This window comes from Heteronotia binoei, chromosome 10 (assembly GCF_032191835.1).
Source record: "Heteronotia binoei isolate CCM8104 ecotype False Entrance Well chromosome 10, APGP_CSIRO_Hbin_v1, whole genome shotgun sequence".
NCBI classification, from domain to species: Eukaryota; Metazoa; Chordata; class Lepidosauria; order Squamata; family Gekkonidae; genus Heteronotia; species Heteronotia binoei.
The window spans coordinates 82,434,211-82,458,958 of NC_083232.1; the positions used below are offsets into that span (position 1 = coordinate 82,434,211).

Genomic DNA, 24,748 nt, shown 5'->3' on the forward strand with positions numbered 1-24,748 from the left:
TGATTCCCCACTCCTCCACTTGCACCTGCTGGAATGGCCTTGGGTCAGCCATAGCTCTGGCAGAGGTTGTCCTTGAAAGGGCAGCTGCTGTGGGAGCCCTCTCCAGCCCCACCCACCTCACAGGGTGTCTGTCGTGGGGGAAGGAGATAAAGGAGATTGTAAGCTGCTCTGAGACTGATTCAGAGAGAAGGGTAGGGTATAAGTCTGCAGTCTACTTCAGTTTGCAGGACCTGAGCCAGGCCAGGCTGCTGATGATATAACGTTTTGGTGGTCATTAATTCATAAGATCGCCTTAAGTCGAAAGCACTTCACATACAGCCCCCAATCAACTTGGTTTCTAATTCTGCCTTGGGTAGGTTGATAGGTTTGGGGACTGGGATTCAAAAACTCAAAACATGGTGTTTGGCATCTTTTCCCTGCATAGCTGGACTCCTAAATGTGTTCATTCGGTATTCACACTGAAATCATTGGTGTTGTTGTTTTAATGTTTCTACAAGTATCTACACAGTGGCATACATAAATAACACCAATCCAACAATAAAAATCTTCTAAAACACAGTATCAGCAGCAACACTAGAACAAAACAAGTTTACTTCTGAATACTAACTTTGAAGGTCCTCATCTCCAACTCACACATAATTTCTCTATAAATGCTGAGTATGTCAATCAATAGAGCTAGCATATTTGGAATTCAGATTTTGTCCAAATACACTTGCAGGTTTCCCTGGATTCCTTAACTATATTCAACACCAACAACTAATTTGTACTCTAAAAGAACTGCTTTTTTCAGTAAGGGTTTGTCTCTCCAGCATCAACTCCATCTTCCTCCTTTGCTGCCCCTCTGGCCTGTGAGACCTCAGTCTTCGTGACAACAGCAAGTTTATAACTGAGCTAAGTAAATACTCCATGCATGCTGTGCAGAGTTACTCCAGTGGAGTAAGTGAATAGGATAGCCAGACCTCATTTTGGACAGGAGCACACAGAACAGAGCTCTGCTATTTCTTTCCTACCTCCCCGCTCCCTAAAAAACCCTTGCTTCTGAGCTCCATTGTTCAACTCCCCTGTGAGAATTTTGCTGAAGATTTGACCACCTTTCTAATATTTTTCTCCACAAAAAAATGGGGAAATAACTAAAACATATCAAGCAGGCAGATGGAAATTACTCCACTGTGGCCACATAGGAAAAAGTAGTTGAAAAAAGTATGATGGGAGTAGGGTTTGATTATGACAATTCTAATTCAAGAAGCATTTTAAGGTAGATGCTGAGCTGATATAATTCAGTACACCTTCCGGTGATGTCAGGGGTGTGTGGCATATGCAAAGGAGTTGTGCAAATGCGCTCTGGCACCTCTTTTCCTACAAAATGACCCCTGAGGATAGCTCTGTAAGCATGCAGGATGCACCTCTTTCTTGTCCCTTCCTGCGGGCTCAAGGCCCACACTTTACAGTTCACTGAGTAGTAAACAGGCACTCCCGTCTCGACAACCATGCGATAGAATGGAAAAACAGAAGCCGGACCGGCAACCTGACACCGCCCTCCGAGGCAAAAAAAAAAATGTCGAGATTTGCGCTTGCGCACTTTAAAGAAAACTTCCCCGCAGCCGAGTGGAGAGGTAAATTAGCTGAGCCCGGCGCACTTGCGCAGTGTACGCCTGTGCGGGCGCGTAGTCCAAGAGTCCAAAAGTTGAGCTGAGGGCTGATAGCAGTTGTTGGCCAGGCATTCCTCTGTGGCCGGTCGCAGCTGTGGCGGTGGGCTCTTTGTCAGCCACAGAAATGCTGACGGCTGTGTGGGGAAGGAGGCTCTGCGACGTGTACCGTCTCGGGAAGAGCCTGGGTCCGGCTTTACTCAGCAGCCTCGACTCCGTTCGCCTTCCCCTTTGCTGCCCCCAATCCCTCAGACCTCCCGCCTTCCTTGGCAGCTTCAAGGGACTGCGGCAGGAAAGCTGCCCCCATGCAGGTAGCCGCTTTTAAAATTCTTAAGCTCGCCCGAGCCCTCCAACTGCTAGTCGGGAGGGCTCCCAAAAACATTCACACGTGCCTGGTGTGAGGATGAGTCGGCACTGAGGAAGCACCGAGGTTTTAGCTACGTTTGCAGTCCCGTTCCAGACACAATGAGAATTTTCAAGAAGTTTTAGCCACGTTTGCAGTCCAGTTCCAAACAGAATGAAAATCTGCAGATCCTTTGAGTGAAGTTTAGAACTCTCTATTGTTGTAAGCCGCCCTGAGCCCGCTTGCGAGATAGGGCGGGATATAAATCTAAAAATTAAAATAATTTAGGACTGCAGAGCAACTACATCAAAGTTGTGGGACTGTCTTGTCCATGTCTACTTGAAAAGTTAATGGTGTTTGCTCCTCAGTGTGGATAGGATTGCAGCCCTATTTGCTACTTGCCGGAAGAAGACCACAAATAGATAGAAGAGCTGTTTAAATCCTCTCCTTTATGCTATGCATGGGCTGCAGTCCCATGTACACTTACCTGAGAATATGACTTATTGAATGCAGTGTGGTTTGCTTCTGAGTAGACCTGCTTAGGTTGCTCTCTGGTAATCCCTTCTGAATAAACCCTTAGGAATGAGTTTGTACATTACATTTAAACAATACTTGTGGCTGGAATCTAAGGCTAAAGTCATAAATTACACAGGGAGAGTAATCCAGGTGGGAAGCTGTGTTGGTCTGAAGCAATAGCACAAAGCTGGAGCCCAGAAGCACATTTAAGACCAACAAAGTTTTATTCAGAATGTAAGCTGTTGTGCGCTGAAAGCACACTTCATCAGACAATAGTATGGGATGGAATTAGCAGTCCTATATATCGAGAGAATGGGCAGTGAATTAGTATACAGAGTAGTGAAAATGTTTTTAGCAGATTAAAAGAGTAATCACTGGTTTGGGTTGACTGGTAAATAATTGGTTTGGTTGACTTGGAGTCATTGGTTTGGGTTGACTGGAAAAAACCCACAAAGGCAATAAATGTCAGTGTCCCCCATTCATACACATACCTAAGGAAATTTTACTGTAGTTTCCAATCCTCATCTAGCAGATTAGCTCTCTTTCAGTGTATTTTGGAACGGGGATTCTTCAACACATTTGTGATGGTGAGCAAAGAAGTAGATGGTGGTAATTGTTCAGACAAAAGAAAGCACTTCTTCACCTGATGCATAATTAACTTGTGGAACTCAGTGCCACTGGATGTACTGATGACTCCTATAAAAGAGAAGTTAAGAAAGGGGTTGGCCATATTCACAGGTAACAGCTACATGGAACCTCCAAGTTGAAAGATAATATACCTTTAAATAGTGATTATTGGGAGTAGCTTCTGAGGCACTTGATTTCTCTTTGTAGGCCTTCTGGGGCATCTAGTTAGCCTCTGTGGGAAACAGGATGCTGAGCTAAAGAGCTAAAACCTTTTATGTTCTGGATTGAATCATCTGCAATAAAGGCAGTATGACCTTCTATATCAGGGGTGGGGAACCTTTTTTCTGCCAAGGGCCATGTGGATATTTATAACATTGTTCACGGGCCATAGAAAAATTATCAACTTAAAAAAACAGTAATCCACGGAGGGAGAATGATTCAGGCCAGTAAAATTAATGCAAATAATTGTTTTTCTATTTGAAGTCATGTGGGGAGAGCCTAATCTGGCACACACACACACACCCGGCCCGCTGCCATAGGCAAATGCATAGGTCCACGGCTTTTTCATAGAAAAAGCCCAGCAGGAACTCAGTAGCATATTAGACATCCCTTAATATTAGCATATTAGGCCACACCATCTGGGATAATGAAGTGCAAACTGAACTGTGACAGTAACTTTTCCAGGCCCTGCAGCAATTCTGGCCAGCCAGCCAGGCCCCAGGGAGGCTGCCACACAGTACATCTGGGCCCTGTAATCCCTGCCTGGCCCTGGGGAGGCTGCTGCACAGCACGGCTGGGCCCCACAATCCTTGCTGGCCAGCCAGGCCCCAGGGAGGCTGCCACACAGTACATCTGGGCCCTGTGATCCCTGCCTGGCCCTGGGGAGGCTGCTGCACAGCACGGCTGGGCCCCACAATCCTTGCTGGCCAGCCAGGCCCCAGGGAGGCTGCCACATGGCTCGCTTTGGCCCAGCAATCCCCGAGAGCCACATCAAGTGACCTCCCTCGGAATGGGTTTTCCACCCCTGTTCTATATAAATACTTGCAGGTGGAGAGAAAATTCTGTGTTGTGAATTGAAAGTGTTGTTGTATTTAATAATTTGGAAATGTTAGCATAATTGTTTTCCGCTTCTCCTTTGTGCTGATTTCTTTTGAAGTTACCACTATTTATTTCTCATTCTGTGTTTTTAAAGCCATTTTAGGTTTTCATTCTTTACTTTCCAGTTAAAATTTTCCAAGGCTTATCTATTCTTTTGCAAAGCAGCCGATTAGTGGCTCTATTAGTATTTACCGGAAAACAGTTCCTCTCTCTCAGAAATTATTGGTATATGGTGTAGTAGTTAAAAGTGTTGCACTAGGGTCTGATTCAGATGGGTAGCTGTGTTGGTCTGAAGCAATAGAACAAAGTTTGAGTCTGGGGGCACCTTTAAGAACAACAAGGTTTAATTCCAGGTGTAAGCCTTTTTGTGCATGCACACTTCTTCACCCTTCTTCAGATCTTATACCCGGAATTAAACCTTGTTGGTCTTAAAGATGTCACTAGGGTTGCCAGGTGGCCTGGTGATGGATCTGGGGGGGGAGTGCATTCCATGAGTGGGCAGAGATGTCTCCACTCCACCACGATGGCATCATGTGGATGTGATATCATTGCATCAGCAATGCTCTACTGTTTGAGGCAAAATTGCCCAAAAAACAGAGCATTGCTAAGCAAAGTCACCTTCTCATGTTTGGGACGTGGCTGTTCAGGGCGGGATTTCCCCTGTTAGCCAGGGGCAACAGGGCTGGTGGTAGGGAGAAGCCCCCAAAACTGGAGGAACCCCTGCCTGGACCTAGGGAAGCTGGTTTGAATCCCCACTCATGCCATGGAAGCTTACTGGATGACCTTTGGCCAATCACACGCACTCAGCCTAACCTACCTCATGGGGTTGTTGTGACAATAAAATGGAGGAGAGGAGAATGAGGTAAGCTACTTTGGGCCACCATTGAAGAGCAAGGCAGGATATAAATGAAGTAAATGAATAAATAAATAAAATGAATATACAGAGCAGTTTGGTGGATGAGTTATATTAGTATGTATGAAAAAAATGACAAACTTTTTTTTTTTTTAAATACCCCTTTCTTTATAGAAGAGATCAAAAATACTAGTTTGGGAAACAATTGGACTATGTAGGCCTTTCAAGCCAGTTTGGTGTAGTGCTTAAGAGTGGCAGACTCTAATCTGAAGAACCAAGTTTGATTCCCCATTTCTCCTCCACATGAAGACAGCTGGGTGACCTGGGTCAGTCACAGTTCTCCTAGAGCTCTCTCAGCCTCACCTACCCCACAGGGTGTCTGTTGTGGGGAGAGGAAGAGAAGGTGATTTTAATCCACTTTGAGACTCCTTCAGGTAGTAGGGTTGCCAGCCCCCAGGTGGGAGAGGGGCATCCCCCAATTTCATGGGTTCCTGCCCGCTGCCAGCCAGCTGGCCTGTAGGGGGAAGCCTCAACATCAACAGCCACCATTGATGATGTCTCAGGTGTGATGATGTCACTTCCATGTGATGCCCCCCCCCACTTCTGGAAAGCTCCTCCTCACCCACCCCCACCCCCACTGGCAAGAACCTAGGACCTGGCAACCCTATTGGTTAGTGAAAGGCAGGGTATAAAACCAACTCTTCTCCTTCTCATCCTCACTTCCCACCCCTGTATGGCTTTTATAGATCTGTCTGCCTTTAAAAGAGACCCTGGCACAGAGTGTTAAAGCTGCAGTACTGCAGTCCTAAACTCTGGTCACAATGTGAGTTCAATCCCCAGTGGAGGCTGGGTTTTCAGGTAGCTGGCTCAAGGTTGACTCAGCCTTCCATCCTTCCAAGATTGGTAAAATGAGTACCCAGCTTGCTGGGGGGAAAGTGTAGAAGGCTTGCGGGCCTAGCTTGCCTGGGAAATTATAGATGTTTGTATGCAAATGCTAGAAGTGTTCGAAGTAAAATTGGTGAATTGGAAGGTTTAGTGTTGGGAGAAAATATAGACATTGTGGGAATTTCAGAAACTTGGTGGAATGAGGAGAATTAGTGGGACACGGTGATTCCTGGATATAAGTTATATCGGAAGGATAGGGAGGGAAGGGTTGGAGGTGGGGTGGCTCTGTATGTCAGAGAGAATATACAGTCCAGTAAGACTGAGGTCAGAGAATTAGATTCCCTTCTAGAAATGCTTTGGGTCGAAATAGAGGGCCCAAAAGGAAATTTAACTATGGGAGTTTGTTATCGCCCACCAAATCAAAAGATAGAGGACAATTATAATATGATGGAAGGATTAAAGATAGCGGCTAAATGTAAAAACTGTGTCGTAATAGGTGATTTTAACTACCCGCAGATTGATTAGATCAATATGTGTTCTGGTCGAGAGAAAGAGATTGAGTTTCTTGATGCTCTCAATGACTGTGCTATGAAGCAGATGGTCTCAGAACCTACCAGGGGTGGGGCGAGCCTGGATTTGGTCCTAAGTAATGCCCAAGACTCGGTGAGAGATGTAAAAGTGATCGCACTGCTTGGGAGCAGTGACCATAACGTTATTGATTTCACCGTTTGTATACATAGGGAGTTGTCCCAAAAGACCAGCACAACCACGTTTTAACTTTAAAAGGTAAAGTCTCTGAGATGAGGAGGCATGTGAAGAGGAAACTGAAAGGAAAGGTGAATACGGTCAAAACCCTTGGGGAAGCTTGGAGGCTATTTAAAACTACAATCCTAGACGCTCAGATAAAATATATACCACAAGTTAGGAAAGGCACAAACAGGTATAAGAAAAGGCCTGGTTAACAAATAAAGTAATGGAAGCTGTAAAAGGTAAGAAGGACTCCTTTAAGCGGTGGAAAACCAGTCCAAGTGAGATTAATAAAAGGGAACACAGGCTGTGGCAAATCAAATGCAAGACTGTGATCAGGCAGGCAAAAAGGGACTATGAGGAGCATATTGCAAAAAACATAAAGACCAACAATAAAAATTTCTTCAAATATATTAGAAGCAGGAAACCAGCCAGGGAAGCAGTGGGGCCCTTGGATGACCAAGGGGTAAAAGGATTACTGAAGCAGGACAGGGAAATGGCTGAGAAGCTGAATGCATTTTTTGCCTCCGTCTTCACTGTGGAAGATGAGAAGTGTTTGCCCGCTCCAGAACCACTAATTTTGGAAGGGGTGTTGAAAGACCTGAGTCAGATTGAGGTGACAAGAGAGGAGGTCCTACAACTGATAGACGAATTAAAAACTAATAAGTCACTAGGTCCGGATGACATACATCCAAGAGTTCTGAAAGAACTCAAAGTTGAACTCGTGGATCTTCTGACAAAAATATGTAATCTTTCATTGATATCTGCCTCCGTTTCTGAGGACTGGAAGGTAGCAAATGTCACCCCCATCTTTAAAAAGGGTTCCAGAGGAGATTCGGGAAATTACAGGCCAGTCAGTCTGACTTCAATACCGGGAAAGTTGGTAGAAACCATTATCAAGGACAGAATGAGTAGGCACATTGATGAACACGGGTTATTTGTCATCTGCAAACTTGGCCACTTCACTGCTCACTCCCAACTCCAAATCATTTCTGAACAAGTTAAAGAGCATGGGAAATGGCTGAGAAGCTGAATGCATTTTTTGCCTCCGTCTTCACTGTGCCGCAGGGGTAAAAGGACAAGTCCTCTTGTGGATCAAAAACTGGCTAAATAATAGGAAACAGAGAGTGAGTATAAATGGGCAGTCTTCAGATCAATAACCTTTTCTGTGTTTGATATCCAGGTGCTAATACTGTGAAGCCGCTTGATGGTGTGAGGATTCTCGATTTAACAAGGTATGTGCATCTTCTGACTTGTATGATAAGCACAATTTTTAAAGTTTCCTGTTGTGACGACATGAAAGTGATTGCTCTTTTAACATTGCAGAGTGCTTGCAGGGCCTTTTGCTACCATGAATCTGGGCGACCTTGGAGCTGAAGTTATTAAAGTAGAAAAACCTGGTAAGGTTATGAAGTTTACTGCTTTTCAGTACCACATGATTTTGGGATAATTGTTTGGTCCCAGGGAAATGGAGACAGAATATATAGTTAGAGGGCACAAGCCAACAGAGAGCAAAGCATGTGTAAACCCGTTAATTTCAGTACACTAAGTTCTTTGTTTTATGACCTATAAATTGGATCTATGAGCAGAGTTCTACTCATACGGACTTTCTTAATTTTGACCACAGTTCCAGTGTTTCTGAAACGTTCCTCCTGAAGTTCAGGAATAGGATGACGTAATGTCATTTTCCTCAGATGACAGTCCTTATTTGGTGGGCCTGCCCTCTCTTCCTCAAAATGTCTGGGTTTGGCTTCAGTCTCATGAGTGCTGCTGAAATGTGTATGTTTTTTCTTGGAACTTTTTCATAAATATTTGAGAGGCAGCCTGTCCCCCAGGGATCTTAGCTCTGCCTGTTGTTTCTGACACAGCTAGCATTATCAGTCAGTCAGTTTATTATTACAGTCATTGACCAGAACATGTAAGTCATTTAGAACAACCTTAAAAGTACCTTATAAAAAGTCCCACAAAGAGTCTACATATTAAGATTTGATGACTCGAGGGTTATAACAGTAAAAAGGAATATAAAAGATTATTATTTAACCCATTAAACCTTTTAAAAATTCACTTTAAAATTTTGTTAAAAGAACTAGCATTATGAATGCTAGCATTATAAACCTTTCACTTCAGAAAAGAGACAACAGAGGAGGAGGAGAGATTGGATTTATACTCTGCCCTTTACGTGGAATCTCAGAGAGGCTTACAATTTCCTTCCCTTCCTCTCCCCACAGCAGACTCCCTGTGAGGTAGTTGGGGCTGTACGTGGCCATTGGCCATTACAATATAAAATCACAGTATAAAAATTTACATTCAGAAATATCGTACTTAAAACCAAATCTTTAGATTAGAACTGTACTCTTCTAAAATTTCATGAGTACATCGTTGATATATTAAAAATCATAATAACCATGCAGAACTGTAGAGCTCAGTGTGATGGGTAGTAGGTTTAAGATGGACAAAAGGGAACACTGTTTTAATAGAGAGTGATGCAGACGTGGAATTCACTACCAGCAGATGTAGTGATGGCCACAGGAATAAACAGCTTTAAAAGGGCATCAGATAGATTCATGGAGGATAAGTCTAGCCATGATGACTGAGGGGAGCCTCTACATTCAGAGGCATCAGTGCTTTAAATCCCAAAGCCAGGAGGCAACACTAAAGGAAGGCCTTGGCCTCTGTTCTATGGTTGGCCCTCCAGAGGAACTGGTTGGTCACAGCGTGGGACAGGATGTTGGACTAGATGGACTATTGACCTAATCCACCAGGGCTCTTCTTATGTACTCATAAAAAGCTATATTTTTATTTACATTGTAGCAGCTATGTGTACCGTTTTAGCTTTGTAAATTAACATATGCTAACTTTGTCTTCTTTTGGGGTGCTCTTGAGTCCTTTTCTTGTCATCTGCAGATGGCCTATAACCCCTAATTAGGAACCCTTTGACCAGTTCCTTGGTAGCACTTGCTGCACTCCCAGGCTGCTGCTTTCCTCAGAGCAAGCGATTGATTCCCTACTAGTCACTCAGTGGCTGCATATTGACTTGCGGCTCCCTCCAATTTCCCTTGCAGCTTCTGGATCTCCAAAAATCCAGAGCAGGATTCTGCAAGGGAAATTGGTGGGAGCTGCAGATCAAAATATGCCTGGTGGGGAATTGATTGCTTGCTCCAAGGAAACAGAAGCCTGGAGGCAGAGCGACTGCTGGTGAGGAGTGGGTCCTAGAGTGCTATAATATGTGTGTTTGGGTGGAGGGAGCAGTAGTTGTCTTGTGCAAAGGAGTTATTTATATTTTTCATGTCAGAATGGACTATTTGAACAACTAGACCAAGAGTGGCCAAACTGTGGCTCAGGACCCATATGCGGCTCTTTCACACATACTGTGTGGCTCCCAGAGGTCAAAGAGGAACTTAATGCATGCTTTCTTTCAAATAAGCATGCCTAGCATTGGGATCTCAGTCAGTCTCTGATCCATAGGTAGGTGACTATTTCCACCGTATGTGAAGCAGGGAAGGAGGGGGAAATAAGCAGGCTTGCAAGCTCTTCACCACCACAGAGGTCGCCTGGAGATCTAGAGCAGGGAAAGAGAGTGCATGGGCCAAGGGAGCCAATAGAAGGAGGGGCAAAATTAAAGAGGGCAGCAGAGAGTTCCCCCTTAGTTTCATAGCTCTGATAGGAACTGTATTTACTAACTTTGGTGTCAAGGCAAAGAGAGATGCATAATGATGCAAACGGTGGTCAGTGTTTCCTTCTCCCACTGGAGCAAAAACAACAACAACAATTTCCTAGCCTTTCCCTATGCTGATCTCATGGGGACTGTTATTCCCAGCGTCTGTTTTTTAAAACATCTCCTAGCACAGTTGTCTTGTATAGTGCATACATATTTACTTTATATTTTGGTGCAAAGAAGGTATTAAGAGTTTTAGTAAAGTTGTGTGTATGTGATATTTGTTCATGTCTTGTGACTCTCAAACATCTGGCGTTTATTCTCTGTGGTTCTCTGCAAGTTTGGCCACCCCTAAACTAGAGTTTCCTTAGACTGATTAATTTATATAACACTTGGCTAATTATTAGATCTTCTAATTGCCTTATTCATGTGGTATTTGACTAATCATGATTTTTATCCCCAATATTACCAGTGCTTATTTACTGGCTCTGTTGGCTTTTGTTTTGCCATCTTTTAACTGTATTTTTAATTTTCTTAAAGCTTGCTCTTGATAAAAGAAGTAACATTCTGGCTGGCTCTCCAGAGCCATTGATGAGATTGCACTTTGGCGCCCTCTGCACCCTCGGATTAAGCTGGCGCCGTGGTATACCCCGGAATTGCGGCAGCTGAAACGAGGGCTCAGACGGCTAGAGAGGCAATGGTGGCATGCTTGAGACGAAGTGACTAGAACATCTTATAGAGAGTTTATGAGATGGCAGTCAAAGCCACAAAGAAAATTTGCTTTGCGGCCAAGATTGCGTCTGCAAATTTGCGCTCGGCACAATTGTTTAGGACAGTTCGGACCCTTACAACACTGCCTCAAGGCAGGCCAAATGCTAGGGAATTGGAGATAGGCTGTGAGGCTTTTGCAGAATTTTTTGCAGATAAAATCTCATCGCTCCGTTGTGACCTCCCCGCCACATTGGAGACAGTATGTGAACTCGAGGCTCCGTGCCTGTCTTCTGGACCAGTTCTGCATTGCTTCGACGTGCTCAGCCTGGAGAAAGTCGACAGAATCCTCCTCATTGTATGCCCAACAACTTGTGATTTAGACCCTTGCCCTTCCTTGCTAATTAAAGCTTGCCAGAGGGAGCTTAGATGTCCTATACGGGACATTGTAAATAGATCCCTCTTGGACGGGCTTTTTCCAACACCTCTTAAAGAGGCTGTGGTCCGTCCACAGTTACAGAAAAAAGTTACATCAGATTCGGCCGAATTGGCAGATTACCAGCTGGTCTCGAATTTACCATTTTGGGTAAAATTATTGAGAGGGCAGTGGCACTACAGTTACAGGGGTTTCTAGATGACGCTTCCATTCTAGACACCCACCAATCTGGCTTTCGCCCAGGTCATGGGACAGAGACAGTGCTGGTCACCCTGGTGGATGATCTCCAGCGGCATCTGGATCAAGGTGGCTTGGCAGTGCTGATGTCGTTAGACCTATCGGCTGCGTTTGATACAGTCTGACTCGCTGACTCGCCGTGGGGATTCAGGGGTCAGCCTTGCAATGGCTTTCCTCTTTCCTTGATGGTTGGGGACAAAGGGTGGTGATTGGGGGAGATCTGTCCCGGAGGCTCCCGCTTAATTGTGGGGTGCCACAGGGGGCGGTGCTCTCCCTGATGTTGTTCAACATCTACATGTGCCCCCTTGCCCAGATTGCTGGGGGGTATGGGTTGGGTTGTCACCAATATGCTGATGACACCCAACTCTATCTACTAATGGCCAGCCTGACTGTGTCCCAGAAAATCTAGATCTGGCACTGCAGGCTATGGCGCGGTGGCTCAGGTAGGTTGAAGCTGAATCCAGCGAAGACAGAGGTCCTTTGCCTAAGTCGAGGCGGTCTGGGAAAGGAAATCCCCCTCCCAGCGTTTGACGGTGCGCCAATGAAAACAGCGTGCAAGGTCAAGAGCTTGGGGATGCTACTGGAGCCTACCCTGTTAGTGGAGACCCAGATAACAGCCACTGCTAAATCCGCTTTTTTTCATCTTAGGCGGGCAAGGCAGTTGGTCCCCTTCCTGGACCATGACGACCTGGCAACAGTGGTCCATGGAACGGTCACCTCGAGGTTGGACTACTGTAATGCCCTTTACATGGGGCTGCCCCTGTGCCGAACCCGGAAACTGCAGCTAGTGCAGAACGCAGCCGTCAGGCTGTTATTGGGGCTCCCTAAATGGGAGCACATACAGCTGGGGCTGCGGGAACTGCACTGGCTGCCAATAGTGTACTGGATTCGTTACAAGGTGCTGATTATTACCTTTAAAGCCCTATATGGCTAAGGAACTGCTTACCTTAGGGACCGTCTCTCCCCATATCTTCCCCAGAGGGTACTGCGATCTGGCTTGCAAAATCTATTGGTAATCCCCGGGCAGAGGGAGGCCAAACTGAAAGTCACCAGAGAAAGGGCCTCGATTGTAGCCCTCCACTGGTGAAACCAATTGCCAGAGGAGGTGTGGGCCTTATGGAGCCTTGCCCAGTTCCGCAGGGCCTGCAAGACTACTCTTTTCCAGCTGGCCTATACTTAAGAAGGAATCTACTGTGGAAGGAATACTGTCACCACGGAAAAACTGTAGAATGCGTAATATCAAGATTTTAGCTCCAAACCAATTTAGATGGTTCTAATGTTTGATTTATAATATATGATTTCAATGTATGATTTATAATATGTATGTATGATCTATTATATATATTGCTTTATTGTTGAAGTTTTTATGCTCTCAGTCGCCCTGAGCCTGCTATGATGGGGAGGGCGGAATATAAATCAAATATTATTATTAACATGCTACACTAGTTTGTTTATTTTTCTCCCTCCTAACTTTTAAAAAAAAGTTCTGGCAATTGTATATTTTTGGAAGCATTAATAAAATTAAATATAGACATTAGACTGAAGATGGTCTGATGTAAAAATTAGCCACATCCTCCCACCATCCTAACAAATCGAGGAACTACAGATTATGCCCTTCTCCCGTAACCACCAGTGTCTGATTTTTTCCAGGCTTTGCTAGCAAAGGAGTATAAATCTGAACATGTATTTCAGTTTAATAAAATATATGCCCATACCCTGTAAGACACATTGCCTGGGATTTAGGAAGGGAAAGCAGGTGTTTTCCCTTGATGATATAGTAATAGGAAAATATACCTTATGAGTGAAAGCGTTCATATATAATTTGGATCAGAGGTATCCTTTCCTATACAGGAGGGCAGATTCCTTGCAAACAATTTGAACATATGAAGCTGCCTTGGTCCATCAAAGTCAGTATTGTCTACTCAGACTGGCAGCAGCTCTCCAGGGTCTCAAGCAGAGGTTTTCCACACCTATTTGCCTGGACCCTTTTAGTTGGAGATGCCGGGGATTGAACCTGGGACCTTCTGCTTCCCAAGCAGATGCTCTACCACTGAGCCACCGTCCCTCCCTTGTATGGTTTCTGTACCAGTGTTTCCTCTAAGATGAGTTAATGTGAAGTGGCTCATAGTCTTTTAACCTCTGGTTCACACATTTTTATCTTAGCTCAGGAAAAATGGCACCAGAGCAAACTAATTTATGCAGTAGCTCACAACTTTAATGCCAGTAGCTCATGAAGTAGAATTTTTGCTCACAAGACTCCACAGCTTAAAGGGAGCACTGTTCTATACCATTAAAATATAGTTAAACAAACTAGTGAGATTGAATGTGAAGCATAGTGGAAAGCGTACTTATTGATTGAGATTTTTGAAGCCGGAAAAAGCTTATGTGTGAAACAGGACATTAAACTGGTTTTGCCTGTTGCTATACAGGTTGAGTGGAATATAAAATAAAATATTTTTGGATGTCATTTGGAATTTATATTACTTCCTTTGGTGGAATATTATAAATGTGCAAATTGGAATTTTGTAGACCTGTGTGCTTGGGCACTCTGTGAGAAGTAAAACCCCATTTTCATATTGAAGAATTTTTTGTGCATTATTGGAATATTTGTTTGACATCATGAAGAGGTGTTTGTACACAGAGCCTTCGAGTTTTTGTTTTTAGTAACCTCCAGGTGGTGGCAGGAGATCTCCTGGGATTACAGCTGATCTCCAGGTGACATATCAGTTCTCCTGGAGAAAATGGCCCATTTGGAAGGCGGACTCTATGACATTGAAGTCTTTCCCCTCCTCAAATCCCACCCTCCTCAATCTCTACCCCCAAAATCTCCAGGTATTTCCCAACTCAGAACTGGCAGCTGTAGTTGTACTTAATTGTTTCTTCACTATTCTGGTCATAAGTTTTCTTAACATGTATCGTTAGAATTTTTTTTAAAAATAGAAAAGCAGCTTCAAGAGTTTTAGCTGTTTAAAAACCTGCTTTCTTATATGCTGCCCTACAGAGTTCAAAGTCTTCTTCTGTTCAAAGGAGGCTTCCTTCAATGGAAGTGGCTCTGGTCAGAGAAAGGCTCCAAATTTGGCAGGGTAGGATAAAGGAAACTCTGAAACAGAGGGTTGTGAGTAAAGCCTGCTGAAAAACGGGTGTGGTTTTATTAAAGAAATGCTATGGTGACTTGTTTGGTTGCCAGCAACCTGGAGAAAAATGTCCTGCCTCTTTAACAGAGGCTTAATAGGATGTTATTTACCAGGTAATATTATTTACTTCTGTGATGTGAAAAGCTTCAGCTGCCCATTTTCACACATGAAACCTCTATTAAAGGGGCAAATTGCTGCTTGCAGTCCCAGCGCTTAAAGAAGTGGAGAGCTCTGTGAAGGCAGTTGTGTATGTGGACCAAAGTGGAGACTATTATGTGTCTATTATTCCTGCCTGGCTCATTGGAGCTGTAAGGATTGAGCTTGGGGACTCAGGAACATTGGGCAGCAGGATCCAAATACCTGTTGCCCTGCTCCAATCACGGGCCCCCTGCCAGTTTCAACAATCCAATGGCGTGCTACTTCGGGAACCTTGAAGTGTATATAAGTTGGCCCCGTTGACCCAGTTCTCCAGTCTTAGAGTGCAGCCCTATATTATGCTGTACTGAAATAAAGAGCTACGATCACTACCACCTCGCCTCTTCCTTGCGTTGAACCCACTATATTATAGCAGTGGACCCCCCTTTTCCATAACCCATCAATAACACAATCATGCACAGCATTTGGAATAAGTATGGAATAAAATGGCCACAACTTTTCTTGGTTACAGGCAATATTCCCTCTAAACTTGTGAGCAAAAATTCTACTTGGTGAGCTACTGGCATTAAAGTTGTGAGCTACTGCACAAATTAGTTTGCTCTGCGGCCATCCTTCCTGAGCTAAGACAGAAATGTGTGAGCCGGAGGCTAAAAGACTGTGAACTATCTCATGTTAACTCAGTTTAGAGGGAACACTGGGCTGTAAGAAGCCTTGGCACAACTTGGGTCCACCAGTCCCACCATCGACTGACCAGCTGGGCAGTTGACATGCCCAGACCCACACAGTTTGCCAGCTTGGGTGGGGAGAGCCATGAGATGGCAGGTTGCTGGATCGCCCCTTGATGGTCTCCCCTGCCAGCTAAGCATGAGGGCAATCCGTTTGTTAGCCACCAAAGTGGGCATGCCCCGTGGAAGCCCTCACCCCAAGATCCCTTAAGGGGATTGCCATATGCTGGGAAACAGCACACAAGCTGATTTCCTAAAATGAATCCGGCCCCATGCTGACACCATCCTAAAGTTGTGACCAATATGTGGCCTCCCTGTCTGCCCCGACCAACCCACTGTCTCTCGCCTTTGCACGGGCCTGCAACAGGACCCATGGGTGAGTCAGGGTCCCCACTTCTCGAGGTTGCTAGCAACCTGAAGGTGAAAATCATGGGATGTGGATGTACAAAAGCCATGTAGGATGTATGAAAGGCAATTGGATGAGAAGTCTTGCTCAGTTTTCAGCTTTGTAGGCAAATATTTTAATATTAGGGAGTGCCACTTTTTTTCTTAAGCAACCGTGAGACCTCCCTCTGAAGCACAGCCCTCCATTTTCTGGAGTTGTAAGTCTCTGTGAGCTTCACACAAAGCGATTAGTGAAAAGGAGATTTGCTGGAGATAGGGCTGTGAGGTCTGAACTTGAAGATTCTGCCCTGTACTTTAAGAACTCCAAGGCAGGGAGAGAGCTGGTAGTCACTGAGTAACTTGTCCTCTTGCTCCCCAGATCCCTTTGTCCAGCAGGGGAGGAGGTAGGTGAAGGCACTGATGGGAAGCAACCTCAGTGCCTCCTGCTCATCTTGTTACCTTTGAGTTTTTAAAGGTACAGGCTCCCATAACTGGAAAGCTTGACTGCAAGAGGGAGATCCTGCTCCCCGTCCCCAGTTTTCTGTATTCATGTACAGGAATAGAGGAATAGACTGTTTGTTGTTTGTCTCATAATGTGTTTCTAGTTAGTTTTTTGAGCTATCAGTGATAGGTTAACAGTACTGTTCTAAAATGAGTGACATTTCTCTAAGCCCATTGGCCTCAGTTGGAGCCAGTTTGGTGTAGTGGTTAAGTGCGTGGACTCTTATCTGGAAGAACTAGGTTTGATTCCTCACTCCTTCACTTGCAGCTGCTGGAATGGCCTTGGATCAACCATAGCTCTCGCATTGCTCTTGCAGAGCTGTCCTTGAAAGGGCAACTTCTGTGAGAGCTCTTTCAGCCCCACCTATCTCACAGGGGGTCTGTTGTGGGGGAAGATGGTAAAGGAGATTGTGAGTCACTCTGAGACTAAGATTCAGAGTGAAGGGTGGGATATAAATCCAATATCACCATCTTCATCTTTTTCTTCTTCATAATTTAAGGGTGCATTCATACTACACTAATAATGTGTTTTGCAACTGGATTTTTGCTATTCTTACACAGTAAAAATCCAGTCTCAAAACACATTGTTTAGTGTAGTGTGAATGCACCATAAACGTTTGAAGATAAGGTCTCTGGTTTTTGCAAGTTTGCACTGCTGTGCAGAATTTATTTATTTAATTAATTTATACCCCACCCTATTCCATGAGTGGGCTCAGGGCACCTTACAATATAAAAACTACTGATGCTTCTGAAAGTATGCTAACAGGATGTTATAATTTCCAGGGGCAGGAGATGATACAAGATCTTGGGGACCACCCTTCATTGGAACAGAAAGCGTTTATTTTCTCAGCGTAAACAGAAATAAAAAGGTAAAAAATGGTGTTCTGATAATGGTGTGAAGCATTTTAGAAGTCTAGTTGTGCAGTCCTTGTTTTGTTTTATACACACCCACACACACCTACATATGCATTATTACTTAAAGAAATTAAGCCTTCAGTGCATCTCAAACATGTGCTGGAATTGATTTCTTTTTGTAATGATAGCTGTCAGAGTGACTTGTTATTGTAACAAAATTTTTATGATTTCTTTTTCATTGTTAGAGCATAGCAGTTAATATGAAGAATCCTAAAGGAGCAAAGATCATTAGAGAGGTATGTCTTAGATTTTTTTATTTTAAATCAAGTGTTTATCCTGTTGTAACTTAAGTTCCTTTTCATATCAACTGTGCAACAGTTACGGAATGGTTGCTCAAGACCCCAGCAGCATTCTGCCATCTAGTTAATCTGTTGTGGGAAAATTGCCTTGTCTTGAATCTTTGTTCACTCTTTTGCTTTAATAAGCTCAGTGTGGCTGTCTGAGAATTGTTGATATGTGTGTTTTACTCACTAAGCTGTGTTCAGCTATCCCGTTTATGAAACTCGGAACCAAGCCTTAGCTCAGATATTAACTACAGGCAGTTGCTGACCTCTACAGCAGAAAACAGAACTTTCATTCGCAGACACTAACAGCTGGAGTCTCCATTTGAATTGTCCATGCAGCTGAGCGGAACCAATGTTTTTAATGTTCTGCACTTGATTTAAATCCTGGTTTGTGGGGGAGTAGAAACACAGATGCCAGTTTACTCAGGCGCCTCCATTTGGATGTCGGTGCAAACTGGAGTTTGCTGTGAGCCTCTGCAAATCATGAAGATTTCATTTGCATTCCATGTGCACTAGGAAGAAGGAACCGGAGAAACAACGTGTGCATATAAGGTGTGGAAGCAACCTATGTTTGTGCCCATTCTGAAGAAACATTTGTTTGGCTATGTCATTGGAATGCAGCTATTAAGCGTTAATGGATAGCACCATTTTTCATCCATCCAGACGTTTAATGGTATAACGTACACATTTTGACATATACAGAGCAGTACCATTTTCCTTGAGGGTGCTAAGCTATTCTTCAGTCATACGCCTTGTTTTTCTCTAAGTTCCCATCTGCCGCTCTGAATATTTGTTGACCTGGCTTCTTCTTTCATCTTGAGGGCAGCAATACAATCCACAAGCTAGAGCAATAAGAGTTGTGATTGCTGATACGATGACACCGGTTTACAGGAACTGGTTCCAGTGTATTCATACTAATCAGCCAGATATGTGATATTTTCAAAAAGTAGGATTCCTTGGCCAATTTTAAATAATCTAAAACAGGTCACTTTTGAACAAAATTTGACCTTTAGCATGAATATACATATGTATATGCTGACTAGAAAAGGTACTCGAGCAGTGGGAAAGATGGCCTTGAAATGTTAAAATAATAGATTACTGTTTGGAGAAGGAAAGCATTGGTGTTCCCAGGGTAATGGGGGATAGAATTCTTGTAAAATCCAGGTGAGCATTTGTATCTGGTGCTCCTATTTCAGATACCAAAGGAGTCACAGCTGGGGAAGAATCCCAATAGGGTCAGACCTGTGCAGCCAGGTAGGAGGAGGAGAAGGAGTTCAGTTCTTGGTTATTAGTCTGATAAGATTCATGTGTTTACCTCTCATCTGAGCTTCTCAGGACCAGCAATGTAAAAAACTGAAAAACTAATTTTAAAAATACCTTATGTCCCCACTAACAGGTATTCCCTCTCTGCCCAGGCTTACACTATCCCATAAGATCTCAGCAACAGTTCTATTTGCAGTCGCACCTGAAAGCAAGGAAAGTAGGGGGCCCCTAGACCTCTTTTGAGTGGCTGTTCCAGAGGCATAGGGTAGCCATTGAAAAGGCTCAGGCACATGAATACTGTTTCTGAATATTCTTTAGACAAGGGGGTTATGGACAGTAGACTACTGGGAAGAGCAAAGCTGCTGCACAGGAATATGGTGGGGAAAGTAGCCCTCCAAGGTTGTGGGCACCAGACCATTGAAGGTCTTTGAAAGTCAGCACCAGCTCCTTGAATTGGACCCAGAAACCGGTAGCTAAAGAAGGATGCTCAGGAAAGAAGTGGCATCTCCAAATAGCGGTTCTGCACTAGCTGCAATTTCCAGATCAGTGGTATCACCATGAAGAATATGTTGCAGTAATCTAGCCTCAAGGTTATTGAAGCATGAAAGAAGCATAACTAGATCAGATGCCTAAAAATAGGGAGCCATTTTCCCAATATAGGTGCAATGGGAAAGAAACTTTCTTTCACTGTCCTGGATACCGGTTTCTTGGCAGGATGCCAAGCTCCTCACAGAGTCTTTTAACGAATACCACATACATAATAGGAAATGCGATACCCAGGGCCAGTGCCTGGATTTCTGGTGCCCTAGGCTCCGGTCCCTCCTGCCTCCGCACCTGCAGCGGTGAGGGCGAGCATGGCAACAGCAGGTGGCGCAGCATCTAGCATGGCATCTAGCACCTATGAGCACACCCGCTGCCATGCTGCCCCTGCTCAGCTTCCCAAATCTGTGCTTCCACCAGAAGAACAGACCCGGGAAGGCTGCACTCAGAGCCTGGCCCTGGTGCCCCTTTCCTGCTGCTGTCTGCCTGACCACAGGTAGGCAGCCAGGCGGAGGAGCGTGGTGGAGAGGCGGGTGGCAAGGGTGAGTGCGGTGGGGGGGGAGGTGCACTGGGGGCAGGAGGGGGTGCCCACCGACTGCCCCTGAACCCAGGTAGCACCCTAGGCAGCTGCCTACCTGGCCCTGGCAATATCATTTAAAGCAGTAGGGCTTGAAGCCAACATTGCCACTTCCATTTTATCTGGATTCAGCTTCAGTTTGTTCTCCCTCTACCGCTTGGCCACCACATTAAGATAGCAGGCTACGAAGAAGAAGAGTAGGCTTTTATACCCCACCTTTCTCTACCTTAAGAAATCTCAAAGCAGCTTACAATCACATTCCTTCCTCTTCCCACAACAGGGACCTTGTGAGGCTGGGGCTGAGACAATTCTAAGAGAACTGTGACTAGACCAACATAACCCAGCAGGTTTCCTGTAGAAGAGTGGGGAATCATATCTTATTCTCCATATTAGAGTTCACTGCTGACAACAGGTGGTGACATATTCAGAGTAATATATAACAAGCACCATGCCTATACCGATGCCAACCTACTTCACAGTTTCAGATGATCTCCTTAAGAATGAGATATTGGATTTATACCCCGCCCTATATTCAGAGTCTCAAAGTGGTCACAATCTCCTTTACCTCCCCGCCCCCCCACAGGAGATACCCTGCGAGGTAGGTTGGAGCTAAGAGAGCTCTTACAGCACCTGCCCTTTCAAGGACAACTCCTACAAAAGCTATGGCTGACCCAAGGCCATTCCAGCAGGTGCAAGTGGAGGAGTAGGGAATCAAACCCGGTTCTCCCAGATAAGAGTCTGTACAGTTAACCACCACACCAAACTGGCTCTCTGGAGCTTTACATAGATATTAAACAACATGGTAAATAACTGACCCTTGTAAGACTCCCAACAAGATGATTCAACATCTCCCACTGCAGAACAATAAGCAATACAAGGAGCATTTGTGAGCAATCTGATAGAAACGGCCATAACTGTCTCAATGCTGCTCCACCTAACCCACCTAGGTGCCTCACCAGTATAGCACAGTCTGCCATACCAAATATCACTGGCAGATCTTTCTTCATATGGTGGTGGAGACTAGGGCTAGGCATGAACCAGGGGAAATGGTGGTTCATTTCATTTCATGATTCATTTGATTTCTAACCCAGTTTCATTGGTTCATTTGATTCAGGTGGTGCAAAACTCACTGGGAGTCTTCAGCAGGCTCTCCTCCACCCACTCTCCAAGTTTGGCAAAGATTGGAATTGGAATGGCTGAGTTATAGCCCCCCAAAGTAGGTGCCCCCAGAAAGCTCAACTTCAGCTCTCACAACAACAACTCTATGATTGGCTCCTGGAGCTGCCAGCCAAGCTGCTGTAGGTGTTTCTAGGGCTCCTAGAAGTTTGCCCCCATCATTGCTTGGAATTGATTGAGTCAGCACCAGGCTGTCTGGGAAACTGATCTGCAAAAACGAATGAAATGAAGCACCAAGGTCTGGACCAGTAGGGAATGAACCATGAATCGGCCTGATTCATGTACAAATCACAGTTCATAGTTCATTTCATGCCCATGCCTAACGGAGACCATCCACAAGCTCCCCAAAAGCCATCTCAATCCCAGACCTGAAACAGATGGAAAAATGATATTAAAAGAATTGTTTCACAGCAACCTCTTCCTTGGTTTCAAAGGAGTCCAGTCTTTCTGAAGCAGCCAGGAAGATGGCTTCAGTACAAGCAGTCAGAGGCTCATGATGAATCTGTCCCAGCATGCTTTAGAGTTATGGTGTCTTCCCTGCCGCGTCTGCCCACTGGCAAGGAGCACTGCCTGCATTGCATTATCTGAATTGCATCCAGCTGTACTTTTCTGTGAGCGTTTGGAACTTGTTAACCTTACTGATGCTCAGCATTACAATTTTCTTGATTGTTTGCTAATGAAGTTGCTTAGATTTAGACTGGCTGCTGTTGGGATGTATCCAACCAGCTTTTCTGTTGGTGAAAAAGGGAAAGGAGAGTCTCCTTTGACCTACTAGAAGACATAGCTGGAGATCATGAAACCAGCCTGAACAAAGAGCCCATGTGACTGAAGCTGTAGTAAGGAGGGGAACTGGAGGATATGGGGCGGGGGGAGCTGGATGGATCCAACCCACTGAAGTGTCAGATTTCATACTCGTTCCTGTTGCTTGTTTAAGTGTTGATCACTTTAGCTCTTAGAGCATCCTGGCTCCAAGAGTCTACACAATGGGGAAATTATCCTATTTGAAAATACTAGCTATAATATTTAAGAAACCACTGTTGCCAATCATAGCTTTTTCATTAGTCAGGAAGGCACATTAATAGATGTTGTATTTTCATTCCACCTGCTCCAGATACAGTGATTGACAATTGCAATGTAAGCGCTTACCCTATTAGGCGGAGACAACCTCATGGCAAGTTGCCACAGTCAAGCCACTGCAACAGCATCTATTTGACAAATTCAAGATTTTTACTGTAGGATCCCCCTGAAAGGCAGACACTGTGTCTGCTGTGTAATTGTCCAGGGTGTAAAGGAAAGCACACATGCACACACAGTTGTTCAGGACTGTAAATTTTAATTATGCAAGACGTACTTGACTTGTATACCGCAACTATGCCGGAACGGTCTTGTTTACTGAAATTTTAAATTAAGTTATGTAGGGAACTTGTTGAACTTTTGAAGTTCATTAAGAATCTGACTCATCTTCATCTTTTATTTTAGCTTGCAGCTGTCAGTGATGTTTTTGTGGAAAACTACGTCCCTGGAAAACTGGATGAAATGGGCTTAGGATATGAAGATATTAACAAGATTGCTCCTCATATTGTTTACTGTTCAATAACAGGTATTTTGACTTGCGTTATGGCTCAGTGATAAAAGTATTTACTACATTTTCTTCATCCTGTCTGGTATTTTTCAGTAAGAAGTAAGCCATTCTTTTTTTTTTGTCACTTCCTTCTGATTTTTCATTCTCATTCAAATTAGTCGAATGGGGATTGCAAAAACAGAACTTGCCCCCTGAAAACAAATTTCAGAAATGCTTACAGTCACTTGATGTGGAAGCTTTTGTTCTGACACAAAGTCCAAGATGGAGTATGGCCATATTTTTGTCATACTGTTTTGGCAATGAGAACCTTGATGCAAGCCTTAAGTATCAACTGGGACACTTTTCTTACCTGATAATGTTGAGATTTTGAGAACCAATGTTGTTACTGCACATGTTCAGGAAACAAAATCTAGTTCAGGCTCACTTTGAGGAAGCTTGAGATTTTCCTTTTGTCACCTCTCCTTTGCTAAAAGGACCGCTGACTAATATTTTGCACCTGGTTTGAGAGGGTAAAAGACACACAAATAACTATGGGATCATTTCTGACACAGTAGTGAGTTCCCAAGGAGAGTAGTAAAGATCCCTAAGACCTGGATATAGTGAAAACAGAGTTCTTATTTAGGGGAATAGTAATTACATTCTAGCATACAAAAATAACATAAGATACTAGGATGCTGAGATGGAAATATTTCACACATCCATCAAGAAAGAGAGGCAGGGGTGCTAGAGAAGGAGAGCAGAGAACAGAGGCTTATGTCTACTTATCAGCAAGTTCTTGAACTGAGATTGCTCTGATAAGAGTCCCAGTCACCTGAGTAGCTAATAGTTCAGAAGGGACCTGTGGAACCACTTGAATGGGAGCAGGGGTGTGTGCGCAAAAGGAGATATTTAGAGCCAGAGCAAGATGCAAGAAAAATCTAAGCGTACATCCAAAGATGAGGGAGAGTAGAAGGCACTGGAGTTTGTCATCCAAGGTAGGATTGACCATAACAAGGGAATTTAAATCAGGATACATGGCAGAGCAGAGAATGAGTACACTTCAAGGATAGTTTCTGGCTTCAGTTATAGGCTTTGGAAATGAATGTAATTCTTTTGCCTGGACTTTGTGAAAAAGGAGGAGATTCCAAGGATGCTTCCACATGGAGATGATTGTCTTTGTAGCTGCTGCAAATGCAGAGGCATTCACTTGCCCTGCCTGAGTCCCTTGCAGTCTTTAGACACATTATGTATATCCTGCTGTATACCAGCTGATACATGGGAAGTGCCAGGTAACTAATGTCAAGTACTTGTAGAAGCATTTACAGCTTTTCCTTTCTCTGGTGCTTTTGGCCTCAGAGGCTCTAGTGCTTTCATGTGTCTGCGCCCTGTTTATCTTCATTTTTGTTATATTAAATCAAAGGAAACAATACAGACAATGTTTTATGGAACCATGGAACCTTGTGTGCCAGTGTTCTGTAAACATAATCCAGTTGCATACAAGTCTATTTGACTAAGGTCCCCCCCACCATTTCCCATTCCATAATAAGCCAGTTAGAAGAGGCACAGTCCAGATCTTTTTGTACTGGTCCATTATTGTTCCTGTTTATCTTTTTTTTAATCATGATGTTGGAGCAGTCAGTAGATGAACAAAGCCAGGATTCAGGCACATTGCTTTTGTCTGTCCCCTTTAATTTTGGTTCCCATGTATTATATCATACTGAAACTCTGGCCTGCGCCTTTCTTTCTGCTTTCTTGTTCCAGCCCCGAGCTGCTTGCCCTTT

At 44.2% G+C, this 24,748-nt stretch overlaps 1 protein-coding gene across 1 annotated transcript in view; it reads left to right on the forward strand.

The window, feature by feature from the left end:
- The first annotated feature begins 1,646 nt into the window (after window positions 1-1,646).
- The window catches only part of SUGCT (succinyl-CoA:glutarate-CoA transferase), a 438,101-nt gene continuing 414,999 nt past the window's right edge, over window positions 1,647-24,748 (forward strand). The window contains exons 1-6 of the mRNA XM_060247665.1: window positions 1,647-1,957; window positions 7,899-7,950; window positions 8,042-8,115; window positions 17,435-17,520; window positions 17,752-17,802; window positions 22,886-23,006. Coding sequence (XP_060103648.1) covers window positions 1,774-1,957; window positions 7,899-7,950; window positions 8,042-8,115; window positions 17,435-17,520; window positions 17,752-17,802; window positions 22,886-23,006 — 568 coding nt within the window. The 5' untranslated portion in view covers window positions 1,647-1,773. The remainder of the gene's footprint in view (window positions 1,958-7,898; window positions 7,951-8,041; window positions 8,116-17,434; window positions 17,521-17,751; window positions 17,803-22,885; window positions 23,007-24,748) is intronic.